General features: G+C 43.5%; 1 protein-coding gene across 1 annotated transcript in view; it reads left to right on the top strand.

Moving 5' to 3' along the window:
- Positions 1–483: 483 nt before the first annotated feature.
- The window catches only part of WWTR1 (WW domain containing transcription regulator 1), a 136,535-nt gene continuing 123,122 nt past the window's right edge, over positions 484–13,896 (top strand). Inside the window, exons 1-2 of the mRNA XM_030329524.1 lie at positions 484–746; positions 1,173–1,606. Of these exons, the coding sequence (XP_030185384.1) occupies positions 1,176–1,606 (431 nt within the window). The 5' untranslated portion in view covers positions 484–746; positions 1,173–1,175. The remainder of the gene's footprint in view (positions 747–1,172; positions 1,607–13,896) is intronic.

Raw genomic sequence — 13,896 nt, 5'->3', positions numbered from 1 at the left:
AGAATCTCAGATCAGTGCGGCGCTCTGCGCGCTCCAGGCCTCTCCGCGGCGCAGGAAGGGAGGGCGCGGCACCCAGGACCGGCCCTTCCTCGGCCTGGGCCGCTCACTCGCGTGCCCTCCGCCGCCCCCAGCCTTAGTTTCGGTCCACAAGTCCTTGATTAAACAGGCGCAGGCCACTTTCCCTTTGATCCCGCCCTAAGTCCGTAGTAAACTCAAAGGAATGCAGGTCCAGGGCTCCGCGGGAGAGGTCCGCGCGCCCGGGAGGAGTGGGTGGGGGGCACCGGTCTCCTCTTACCCAGCAAAGTACCTAACACGCCCAGGGGTTTCTGGAGCCGGGTGGGGGAGGAGACGGTGGAGGAGAAGGAAGGGGAGGGACGAGAGGAGGCAGGCAGGCTCAGGACTTGAAGGTCATGCATAATTCAACAGCTCAACTTTCGGGCCCGCCTCTTTTCTGGGAGTGGGAGTTCGCTCCAAACTTTGTTTATGGGACAGTCCGGGAGCCGCGGCGGCCGCGCTGTCTGCTTCTCCTCCGCCTCCTTCTCGTGGGGCGCGAACGCCTGAGGCCAGTTCGGGGGATGTGAGAGCCGAAGCCCCTCGGCTGCCAGGCTCCGAGTCGGGATTTGCCAGCCGGGCCCCAGCTACATCCCTGCGAGCTCGGGACGCACCCGAGCGACTGAGGCCCGACGGCGAGTTCGGGCGGGACGGCGGCTGCCGCACGCCCAGACTCGGCTTCGCTGCGCGCCCAGGTAGAGCCCGCTGGAGCGCGCCCGCTCACCCCGCTCCACCCCAGGGTGCCTGGGCTCCTTGGGCTTCCGGCGTCGAGACATCGTGGAGCTGGTTTGGGTTTAAACTTTGGGGGGCTGCCTGCCGGGGAAAGTTGCGACCTGTCCTTTGCCACCAGCAGTGCAGCAACCTCCTGAGTGCAGTTACTCCCCCTCCCCCGCCTTTCCTTCTTCTCCTCCTCCCGGCAACTTATTTGCTTCAAGAAAGTTGCATAATTCTCCAGCCTTGGAGGGACCCCTCCCCCATCCGGCTGGCCTTACCGCTGAGTGTCTGGGATTTTGAGGCGGACACCTATCTGTTTCCACTTTTTCTTTTGTTTCTATTCTGCCCCCGAACCCCTTCCTCCGACTTTAAATGAAAGGCTGATCTGCCCTCCCTTCTCCTTGCAGAAGATGAATCCGGCCTCGGTGCCCCCTCCGCTCCCGCCACCCGGGCAGCAAGTGATCCACGTCACGCAGGACCTAGACACGGACCTCGAAGCTCTCTTCAACTCGGTCATGAACCCCAAGCCCAGCTCGTGGCGGAAGAAGATCCTGCCCGAGTCGTTCTTCAAGGAGCCTGACTCTGGCTCGCATTCGCGCCAATCGAGCACCGACTCGTCCGGCGGCCACCCTGGGCCCCGGCTAGCCAGCGGCGCCCAGCACGTCCGCTCGCACTCGTCGCCCGCGTCCCTGCAGCTGGGCACCGGCGCCGGGGCTGCAGGCAGTCCAGCGCAGCAACATGCGCACCTCCGCCAGCAGTCCTACGATGTGACCGACGAGCTGCCGCTGCCCCCGGGCTGGGAGATGACCTTCACGGCCACTGGCCAGAGGTACTTCCTCAAGTAAGTCAGCTTGAAGCCAGGGGGGCACAGAGTCTCGGTGCCCAGGGTGCGCATGCTTGTTGGTGTGCGTTGCGTTTGTGTGTGTGTGTGTGTGTGTGTGTGTGTGTGTGTGTTCTGTCTGTGTGCCCTTACACGTTTCTTTCCGAAAGATAAGGGAAACTGGAAATAGGGAGTGAGTCTCTGGGTGTTGGAATGGTAAAGGATCAGAAGTAGAGAGTCTGGAAAGGTTCTTCCGGGGTCCTGGAAGTCCCAAGAGATTGCCGACCTGGAAACTCATAGAGGTAAGAGGAGAAAAAAAAAAGTTTTGGAGTGATTCTCCTGAAACACATAGGTTTCCCTGAATCTGGAATATTGATATAGACTTCTGGGCACAAACCCTTACACCCTTACCTGTCCACTCCAAGTCAGATGCCCCCAAGCCTGGTCCATTGGGATGTGACACGGAAATAAATTACAGAAAATTTCTGAGGCTTGGGAAAGAGGGGGACTCTTGGGAGTGTAGGTGGTCTGCAGTCTCTCCGTTCTTGGGAAAAGCAAGCTAGAGAAGCGAACACTGCCTGATAGGCCTTATTGCTCCCAGCTGAGTGATGTAATGACCACACAGCACAGTGATGTAATGAGCAACTCGGTGGTGAAGTAGTTGTGGGCTGGAAAATCAATTGTGTGGAAATTGGGTCAGGAGTTTTATTGTGTTGCACTTAGTAACCTAAAATACCATCGAATCAGGAGCCTGTTTTGTCATTCTTCTTTCCTTCCACATTGTTAGGGCTTTTTGATGTAATGACTTTTACATTAGATTCAAATTAGACTGTACAGGAAAATACATTCACAGACATGAAGAAGATTGTTTCAATTATGGTACCCTAAGATAATTCTATTACAGAAGAGAAATCAAGTTGGAACTTGAAATGTAACCAGTGAGGTCAAGGGTGGGGGGCGGGTCAGGCTATTGATGGTCTAGATGGAGGTTGTGCCAGCTGGTCCACTTGATTCATGATTGCCTTGCACTGGTTGGCAGTTCTCTGCCGTGGAGGGAAACTCCTCGTCTTAGAACTTGCCTTAGCTTTTATTTATTTTATTTTATTTTATTTTATTTTATTTTATTTTATTTTATTTTAATTTTATTTTATTTTTTTATTATTAATTTTTTTTTATGTTTATTCATTTTTGAGAGAGAGAGAGAGCCCAGGCAGAGGAGGGACAGAGACCGCGGGGGAGACACAGACTTCAAAGCAGGCTCCAGGCTCTGAGCTGTTAGCACAGAGCTTGACGTGGGGTCTCGAACCCACAAACCGTGAGATCATGACCTGAGTCGAAGTTAGACGCTTAACCAACTGAGGCACTTAGGCACCCCCTTAGAGTTTATTTTAAAGCCCATATTTGATGGAGAAGCCTCAGTTTAAAAGTTATGCTAAGACATTATGTGCTATTTAAAAAATATATAATCAAGCCTTTCTTTGGTGTTCACATTTGATACTTTGATTGCTGTCAGTTGGCACTGATAACAAATATACAGTAGTGGATGCAGTTTAGTATAGCCGAGTCTTTGACTCATCCTGGTGACCAATTCTTCCCCATCCCAAACCTGTTGACATCTTGTGCAAGGAGGAGTTCTTAATTTTGTTTCTGGGGTTGGTGTGATGCTGAGAAGCACTTGTCCTGAAACAGACTTGATGGGCATTTTATTCCACATCTGGCCTCCTCCCAGTCTTTGAATATTAGTGTGGACCTGTACTCAATGCTTTGGCTTCTGAATGGCTGGTGGAATTCAAGCATGTGATGTAATAACATGACATTTTTCTAAATGTGATGGTATTGTTCTAAAGGATGACCTTAATTTCTATGGTACATAAAGCTCTAAAATAATATTATATTAAGTTTACTTAGGTAAATGCAGTTTTGCATATTTATTGTGACTTTTATAGAAATGGATTTAGTAATAAATACAAATAGAAAAAGGTGCGATAATTTACAGTAATTTAGGGGGATCTTTTTTGGTCTCAAATGACTTTTAAGCTGTGTTTATAAATATGCACACCACAAATATATAATACATGATCAGTATAACTGTGGTTATTAAATATATGAAGTAAGAGCTAGGCTTGCCTAATATCTGAGGAAAGCCAGGTAAAAAAGAGCCCGCCAAAGAGCAAAAAAATTTATGCACACGTTTTGAATGATTGAAACTAGGGCAAAAATGGAAGTTAGCTTTGGGTTTAGAGAAAGTTGCCTCTGATTCATTTGTCCATCCCCCACAACTACAGCCACTTCACAGCCCAAAGCGGAACATATCTCCATTTCACTTTGGATAGTCAGTGAAGACCACAGCTGAAAAAATGTGGAGGGAATAGGTTAGCGTGATTTGATATGGCCCCTGGAAACTATTTGGCCAGGTAGCTAAGGGAATTTAAGAAATTAAGTCATCATGACTATTGTCTTTCAAGGTAAGAAATCTGCCAGGAGTTCCCTGAATTTGGGGGGGGGGGGTGCTGTGTTTAACAATGGAGTACATTAAAATGTTGTATGTCATACTTTGTTATGTAGCCTCCAAAGGCAACGTATTTTGACGGATTAAATAGAAGCTTGAAAAACGGTGACAACTGACCCTGAATTTTCATAAAGTCTGTTTTGCTCCATCATCTATGAGATGGGGCTACCAATAACATCCTATTATTGATTATATCAGTTGAGAGAGAGAGCGCCTTTATAAATGAGAGATTAAAGTATTTAGATATAATAAGGGCCAGGTTTTTTTGTTTTGTTTTGTTTTTTGGCTAGAAAGTGACCATATGACTTTGGAAAAGTCATGTGGTTATTTAATGGCAGACTCTGGACCGGATCTGTTGACCTCTACTTACAGAGCAGTTTTCCATTTTCCTCACTCCCACCTTTATCCCCCATGTCACTTCCCCTGCTGAACAATGAGCTTTATGGAAAACAAAGCCTGGACTTTAAGAAGCTTTAAAAAGCTTTTTGTCATTTGCTTAGGTAAGATTGTTCCTAGGTATATGATGTAATGACTTTCTGTTATCTCTTAAAGGGGACCTTCCCTGAGCCCTCACACCTTTCCTGTGTTGTTTCTTTAGGGCCACATGTAAAAGTGGAGATGTTGATGTTAAAACACACAGCCTCTGAAAATTGCTGCACTGTTCCCACTGTCCTCTAAAGCTCATAAGTCAGGCCTGGGGGGTGTAGGTGTTGGGCTCTTAGCCACCAGGCACACTGACTTTGACCACTGATCACATTAAAAATTAAAAAAAGTTCTGGTTATAAATGGGATACATGTTTATTACACATAAACCGGAAAGTAGAGGATTACAAAGAAGAAAAAAATTTGGCTTCAGTTGAACCTTACCTTCTTACAGAAAAATTTTATTTGAATAACATTCTATAGGAAAAAATATTTTACCCTCGCTCTTAAATACAATTTCAATTATAACATTTGCCTGCCACTCCCAATTTTTAGTAATAATTTTAGTGTTTTGCCTTTTCTGAAACGTGTCATAGAAAATTATTTTTGTCAAAGTGATCTATGCACTTGGTAACAAATCCAATAGTACAGAAGGACTTTTGTTGAAAAACAATGGTTTCCTTCACCTCAAGGCTCACAGAAGGAGCCTTTTAGTTTTTTTTTTTTTTTTTAACTGTTTCTGTACTTAATTCTTAGATTGTTACCTCTTTAACCCTGATGTGCTTTTACCACAATTTTTTTGATTTATCATCAGCTTTTAACTTCGGATTGAAAATGAGAATTTAGCTTCTTAAACTATTTTTTTCCTCTCCTAAATTTGATATTTATATTGTTTTTAGTTTGTTAGATCACCTTTGTTATTTTTTGTCAATTTTTGACAGTGTTTCTTTTTTTTTTTTTTTTAATTTTTTTTTTCAACGTTTATTTATTTTTGGGACAGAGAGAGACAGAGCATGAACGGGGGAGGGGCAGAGAGAGAGGGAGATACAGAATCGGAAACAGGCTCCAGGCTCTGAGCCATCAGCCCAGAGCCCGACGCGGGGCTCGAACTCACGGACCGTGAGATCGTGACCTGGCTGAAGTCGGACGCTTAACCGACTGCGCCACCCAGGCGCCCCTTGACAGTGTTTCTTGACTCCCCATTATGTAAGTCAAGAAGGTTTGGGGGGATACCTGTTCTACCATTCTCTTTTTGTGATCACACCTCAATAGCCCAAAACCCTGAACCCATAATCAATAAAAGTTTTGTGCTTTGCTCTTAAATTGACCTTTTTATTCGTAAATTATTATTAAAGTTGAAAATCTAGAGACATTTACATTAGTACATTTCTGTAAATATAATTAAAATGCCTTTTATATTAAGATTAAGTGTTAGACTTGTTACATTGGGTCTGGTGTCAGGATTCCTGGCCAGGAACAGGAGAATATGTGAAGCACCAAGGTCAAATGGATTCTTTTCATCAAACTCTTCATCACTTGTTTAAATTTGTATCACCTTTTAGTTTCTTCATAATTGGACCTTGACTTTCTTAAACATTTTTTCAAGTACTTCTAATTGCCTTTTTATATACTTATATATTATTTGCCTCTCAAAATTTTTTAGGTTCTAAATCCCATCAGTTCTATCAAGTCTTGTTTCCCTAAGCTTTTATGCCCAGATTCTTTTACCTTTCTGTGCCATTCTGGATTCTGATTGTTCTCTAGGCTTACAACAGAGCTGTCATCTTGGGACTTCTCTTTTCTTCTCTCTGTGGCTGAAAGTAGTATTTCCTTTTCTCATGTCCTCCTCTTTGTTGGTTTATGCCCTCATTTTGCTGGAGTACATGCTTGAGTAACTTACTAGGGGTGCCTGGGTGGCTCAGTCGGTTAAGCGTCCAACTTGGGCTCAGGTCTGATCTCACCATTCCTGAATTCGAGCCCCGCATCAGGCACTGCGCTAACAGCTCAGAGCTTGGAGCCTGCTTCAGATTCTGTGTCTCACTCACTTTCTGACCCTTTTCTGCTCACACTCTGAGTCTCTCTCTCTCAAAAAATTAAGTAAACATTAAAAAAATATATGTTTGTGGGAGGTAACATTTTCAAATCCTTTTTTTTTTTTTTTAAATATTTATTTATTTTTGAGAGAGACAGGGACAGACTGTGAGCGGGTTAGGGGCAGAGAGAGAGGGAGACACAGAATCCGAAGCAGGCTCCAGGCTCTGAGCCGTCAGCACAGAGTGTCATGCGGGGCTCGAACTCACGAGCTGTGAGATCATGACCTGAGCTGAAGTCGGAGGCTCAATCGACTGAGACCCAGGCGCCCCTCAAATCCTTTATAATCAAAAATATTTATTTAAAAATTTGTTTTAGGGGTGCCCGGGTTGCTTAGTCAGTTAAGCACCCGACTCTTGATTTTGGCTCAAGTGACCATCTCACATTTCGTGGGATCCAGTCCCGTGTCAGGCTCTGCGCTTACATTGTGATCCGTGTTTGTTATTCTCTCTCTCACCCCGCCCCCCAACATGAATAAGCAAACTTAAAAAAAACAACTTGTTTTAAATTAATTTTCTTTCTTTCTTTCTTTCTTTCTTCTTTCTTTCTTTCTTTCTTCTTTCTTCCTTTCTTCCTTTCTTCCTTTTCTTCCTTTTTTTCTTTTCTTTCTTTCTTCCTTTTCTTCCTTTTTTCTTTTCTTTTCTTTCTTTCTTTCTTTCTTTCTTTCTTTCTTTCTTTCTTTCTTTTAAAATTTAATTTAATTTTATTTTTGAAAGAGACAGAGCATGAGCAGGGAGGGACAGAAAGAGCGGGAGACACAGAGTCTAAAGCAGGCCCCAGGCTCTGAGCTGTCACCACAGAGCCTGATGTGGGACTCAAACTCACCAACTGTGTTTGTGCCCCTAAATTTATTTTTTTAAAGAAGAACTGACTCTGGGGGCACCTGGGTGTCTCAGTCGGTTAAGTGTCCGACTTTGGCTCAGGTCATGATCTCACAGTTTGTCTCCCTCTCTCTCTGCCCCTCGTGCTGCCTCTCTCTGTCTCTCAAAAATTGAATAAATGTTAAAAAAAAACATTATAGGAAAAAAAAAAGAACTGACTCTGGCTTGTTTTTTTCTGTTTACCTTTGGATGGCAATATAATGTAGTTGTTTTCATGAAGGGCCTTTTGTCCTTAAAAAAATATTGCCAGCTGCCTCAGTTACCTTGTGTGTTAAATACCTATTAGTAATAGTAATACCTATTTCGGGGTATTTTGAAAGACTAGATAAGATAACATATTTGAAGTGTCTGGCATCTAGCAGGCTTTCAGGACAAGTTTGTTCTTGCCTCCCATTTCCTCTCTCTCCACACACATGCACTCTCTACCTGGTCAAAATCAGATGCAGAAATTTTTGCAATAGGTTAAGCTGGTTGTGACTCTTGGTTATAGTTATGGCTGTGGACGACAACCTAGATCTGGAATTGCAAGTCAAGTTTGTAAATTTAAAATAAGACAGAGTCAGTTTTCCTGTTAAGAAACCTAAATGGGAGTGTCCACTGTGGGTACCCTTTTACTTTAGCATCTTGGGTGGAGGATACCCAGTCCCTTCTGAGGAGGGTCTACTTTTCATTTTTTTTGGAATCTGGCTCGTGGCTACCACTTGGGCCATTTTGTGTGTAAGGTGGGAGATGTGAGTGGCGGAGGGATCAAGAAGTGGAGAGAGAAGAGGAGGGGAGGTAAGTGGCATTTGATGGCCTGCTCTGTGTCAGACAAGGCAGGGAGCTGAGTCCGTGCTTTCCAGAGACACAACATCAGAATCCCCTGTGGAGCACACTCACAACGTGTGTGTAGAAACTTTTTTCTCATAATCCTAGGTGCTTTCACGTATATACTTTTTGTTAACCCTCACAGTGACCTTGTGAATAGGTACATATTACTACCTCATTTTGTTTTTGAGGAAACTGAGGCTCAGTGAAGTTGAGTAAATGGCCCAGGGTCACAAATCAGGTGAGTGGTGGCAGGGATGGGATTAGAATTGTGTGATTCTAAAACCTGTATGCCCCTGCACCATGATGCCTCATGCCAATTAGGTGCCCATAATTAGACCCTATAATTAGGTGTCCTTGGTGACCAGATAACTAGAGTGGTGGATGGAGCATTAGAGTTTGTTTCTGAACTCAGTCTGGGTGGTCAAATTTGGAGTTCTTGGTGCTGGAGAGAGAGGTGTTGAGAAAAACAAACCAGCAATGGATAATATAACTACAGTGCCTACTTATATTTTATTCTTATCAAGTTTTCCACCATTATTAAATGCATATCACTTTACAGGGAACAGAGATGTGACAGGGAGGGTGGGTGACCTAATTGATGTCTGGATCCAGGTACACTTGAAGGGCTTGTTAAAAGGGTTCATTAAATAATGTTAGTACAGTAGTTGCAAGGATAAAAAAAAAAAACCCAGGTTGCTTCTCATTGCCTTTATAATTGCAGAGATTGATGAGAGAGAAATTGCTGTAGAGGTTTGAGGCAGTACTGAGTCTTAGTTTTTGTTTGTTGACCTGTTGACTTAAGACTTGTAGGAATTACAGGGGTGCCTGGGTGGCTCAGTCGGTTAAGCGGCCAATATCTGTTCAGGTTGTGATCTCATGGTTGCTGAGTTCAAGCCCCCTGTCAGTCTCTGTGCTGACAGCTCAGAGCCTGGAGCCTGCTTCAGATTCTGTGTCTCCTCTCTTCACCTCCCCCCCACCCCCAAAACCTCCCTCCCACACTCTCTCTCTCTCTCAAAAATAAATAAACATTAAAAAAAAAAAAAGACTTGTAGGAATTACAGCCTTATATATCATTTCCTCCTTTCCCTTCCTCCTTCAATTATGTATCTAACCACAGGAAAGGGTGATAGAAGTAAAAGAATCAACCAAGCCAAGGGATGTATTTTTTTTTTTTTTTTTGAAAGGTGGTTTGGAAGGCTGAGGACTGAAGTAATTGGCTTACTAAAGAAGGGCAGATTCTGAGAGAATGGCCCTTCCACTGGTCTGAGGGGGACTGTGCATGTTTTAGTGCATTGAAATATCAGTAGAGGAGTGTTTTCCAAAGTGTGTTCTTTGGAACCCTAGTCCATTCAGATGCTTTGTGAACATGAGATTTCCTGGACCAATAAGTTTGGGATATGTCGCATGCTCTATCCCTCTCTTGGAATTTTACAGTGTACATTAAGGACTCCAAAGTCACTTATCAGAAAAACCAGTTTGTTTTTGTTTAAGTCAGTATTTCACAAACTCATGTGATTTGAACATTTTTATTCCAAGTATCATCTACTGCCATCCACTCAGGAATGTTTTACAGACTATACTCTGGGAAACCTTTTTTGTGACTTTCATTATTTTCATAGTTGAGAGTTTCATATTTGAATCAAGTTACAGTGTTTTGTTTTCCAGTGTGCTTTGTGGACATGTATTATATTTTCATTTTTATGTCTTGATTTAATGGTTAATTATTAATGCTTGGAAATAAGTCCTAAATATCAGACAAGTGGGATATAACACAAGAAAACCAACAAATACAGTACATTGTGATAATATAATCCTGATTTTACTTTCAAAGGTATGTGTGTGTGTGTCCGCTAGGAGAATAGATACCAAAATGTTTATTTTACAGTGGTCCTTTCTGGAATGATGGATGATTTTTCTTGTTTACTTTCTACCTTTCTGTATGTTCTAAATGGCCTACATATTTCTTTTTAAATTGGGGAGGGGGAGTTATAAAAATGGTGGAGGAGAATGAAAGCAGAGAAGTGTGTAAAGCCAGGTGCCTGGCTAGCTTAGTGGAGCATGCAGCTCTTGATCTCAGGGTTGTGAGTTTGAGCCCCAAGTTGGATGTAGAGATTACTTAAAAATAAAATCTTTAAAGAAAAAAAAAAAAAAGATGGAGTCGTAGATTTGGGTAGGTGTGGTAGGGTGTGGGGAAATCTCTTAGCCATAGCTCAGTAACTGAAGCCTGGAGCTTATGTTACTAAATGGATGCTCCTTTAGAACTGCTTGTTTTTCTTGTTTTGGGTTATATTCTTTCTTTTTGTTAAAAAAATTTTTTTTAAATGTTTATTCATTTTTGAGAGAGAGAGAGAGAGAGGGAGACAGAGCGTGAGCCGAGGGAGGGGCAGAGAGAGAGGGAGACACAGAATCCAAAGCAGGCTCCAGGCTCTGAGCTATCAGCACAGAACCCAATGCGGGGCTCGAACCCACAGACTGTGAGATAATGACCTGAGCTGAAGTTGGCCGCTTAACCCACTGAGCTGGCCAGGCGCCCCTGGGTTATTTTCTTTAGAGATGAACTGACACAGTAATTCCTAGAATCTTCACTGAGAATTCTCCATATCGCCTCAGGATAAGAAGTAGGATTATGGCAGATCCTTAGGTCACACGAAATTTCCTTCAGCTTATTCTTTATTTGCATGCACTCCTTCCTGAACTTCTAGCTTTTATTTAATGTTCCATCCTGGCACAGCAGATGATAAATACGAAAGGAAGAAATGATATTCACTTCTTGGCAGTATTGGATGAAGTGCAGTTGGGAAATATATGTAAAGTGCTTCATGCTGTGGCTGGCATAGTAAGCACGGCTGAAAGTTTATGACTGTTATTGTTCCCAGTAGAGAGGGCGGTGGGGGTGCCATCTCCAAAGACATTTCCTTCATGCCACTGAAAGGATCTTTGGCTGTTTTTCAGCATCGACAATGAAAAATCACTGAACTTCTGTTGTGTGTTAGCTCCTTGCGGTATGCTGTAAGGGGAGAAATATGTGGCACGTTTTCCGACCTCAGGCAGCTGACAGTCTAGCTGGGGAGACAAGGAGAACACAGACGAAACCAGGCTAAAGAGCTGCCTCCTGACCTATGTGGAGATAGAGCCTTGAGCAGCTGCTCTCCGTGTGGTGGAAGCTCTTGGGAGGTGTGTCATAATAGGGCAATCGTTTCTATTATGGTTACAGGTCTGAAACTTGCAGCCGTGCTGAACGTCTCCTAGTTCTCCCATTGGCTGTCCTCCCTTTGGCCGTAGGAACTTGGCATCATCTATTACCTGTGCCTGGAACATTATTTTCCTGCTTTTTGCCTGGTTGACTCCTATGCTACCTTCAGGCATCAGCTTCGATGCTACTCCTTCAGGAGGTTTTTCCCGGACTCACAGGCTTTCACGCTAGTTTATTTGTTTAAATGTTTATTTCTTTTTGAGAGAGAGAGAGACAGAGAGAGAACACACACACACACACACACACACACACACACACACACACACGTGTATGGGGGTGGGGCAGAGAGAGGGAGATAGAGGTTCCAAAGTGGGCTCTGTGCTGACAGCAGAGAGCCCAATGCAGGGCTTGAACTCATGAACCGTGAGATCACGACCTAAGCCGAAGTCCAAGGCTTAACTGACTGAGCCACCCAGGTGTCCCTGCCTGCCCTCCCCAACACACTAGTTTAGATCCTCTGGCTATTGTTCTCCCATAGCCCTGTGTCTCTCTAGCCGTAAAACTACTGCCATGTTTCTATTTAATTGTTTCTCTTTCTCACTACACTATAACCTCTGTGAGGGCAGGATTGATATTTGTCTTGCCTGTCATTGTATAACTTGAGTACAGTGCCCATCAAATAGGTGGGTGCTTGATAAGGAGGGGATCCTTTAATGCTTTCTTCTGACCATTTGCATTGCAAGCTTGTACATTAGCATTCCTCATGGGAATCTACCATGCTCAGGAGTGTAATTTCATCTTGTCCGTGCCCCTTGAACCGAAAGTTTAGAATCATAGTTCCTCATACTATGATGCAGCGGAGAGGAAGATGAATGAAGAGAGCGTGTTCAGAAAAGGCTGTAAAGGTGGTTGGACATAAGTGGGCCTTGAAAAATGGGAAGAAAGTGGGTAGGTGAGCAAAGAGGCCTTCTAGGAAAGAGGAGGTAGGAAGAGAAGTTCAGGGGCAGAAATGCCAAGGGTGTGTTTTTAGACCAAGAAAAGTCTGGCCTGACTTGGATTAAAAGGTAAGTGATGGTTGGTGGATGACTGTACATCCCATTGAGACTTTGGAACCTCACTCAGCTAGATTGAGCACATTGACTTTTTGCTAGTAAATGTCAATTTTCTCATCCCCTAATTTTGAGATACTCGAATCCTAGCTTTATCTAAATGTAGCATAAGACCCCACCATTATCTCCTATGTTGAGATCTTCCCAGTTGTTTGAGGAACTAAGGATTTTATACTGATTTAAAAGAGTCAGTAGAGCCTTTCATTACAGTTCATCCGTTCATCTGACCATCCATAGACGTATCCATCAGGCATCTACTCAATTTAGCTTGTGCTGTGGCACAGTAGTGTGTGATCTTTGCTTTCCAAGTTAGTAGGCTATGAGGCTACCCTTGACTCAGGCCCACCCCCACTGAATCTGCCATTTCTGCTTATAATTGAATAGCTTGTGGGTCTGGCTGCTCCTGGAATACTCTCTTGTGGTTTTGGATAGTTTCTCACTTTCTCTGAGGCTGATCAAGTGGGCACAGGAAAATTGAGATTCTTGTAGCACAGTTATCCCACCGAAGCCCAGCTAGGCCCTGGTCCCCTGAGGATGCCTGGATGGAGCAGCTGGGGGCCTTCCTCTCAGGCACATCCTTCCTAAACTCTTAGTAAAGCCTACTGAGAGCCTTTTCATGCTGAGTCACTACACTGAATCATGGGTAAATGTTTTCAGATGACTTCTTTAAAACAAAAGTTTTGAAATAGGTAATAGATACATGTAAATGATAAAGAATTCAGTACCAAAAAAAAAAAAAAAAGCATTCAGTACCAAAACATATACTGTGAGAAGTCTCACCCTCCCCCAGTCCTCTGGTCCCTTCTCTAGAGCACCGGTTTCTTTTGTCTTTCCAGAGAAACTCTATGTGGGTATAAGCATGCGTGTATATATATATATATATGTCCACTTAGACTATTTTCAGTATGGTGCAAATAGTAATGTACTGTACACGCTCACCTGCACCTTTTTTCACTTGGTAGATCTTGGTATTTATTCTTCGGTACATAAATGGTTACTCTATTTTATTTCTTTAAGGACCACGTAGTATTCCATTGTACGGATGTAGTACAATTTGTTTTAACTGATACCTTATTGATGGACATTTAGATTGTTTCTGATTTTCTCTTTTTAATTTTAAAAATAATATAGGCCCAAACACTACTGGAGGAATGAAAATGGAAAAATAAATTCTTCTGATCTTCCCTGGATCCCTGGTTTAGAGAGAACCATTGTTTATTTACACTTCATCCAGAGATACTCTTTATGCAAAGAGCGGCAGTCTGGCTCCTGTCTAATTTATGACCTACTTAGCT

The sequence above is a fragment of the Lynx canadensis genome, chromosome C2, assembly GCF_007474595.2.
Source record: "Lynx canadensis isolate LIC74 chromosome C2, mLynCan4.pri.v2, whole genome shotgun sequence".
Lineage (NCBI taxonomy): Eukaryota > Metazoa > Chordata > Mammalia > Carnivora > Felidae > Lynx > Lynx canadensis.
This window is presented reverse-complemented; position numbering and strand designations above follow the sequence as displayed.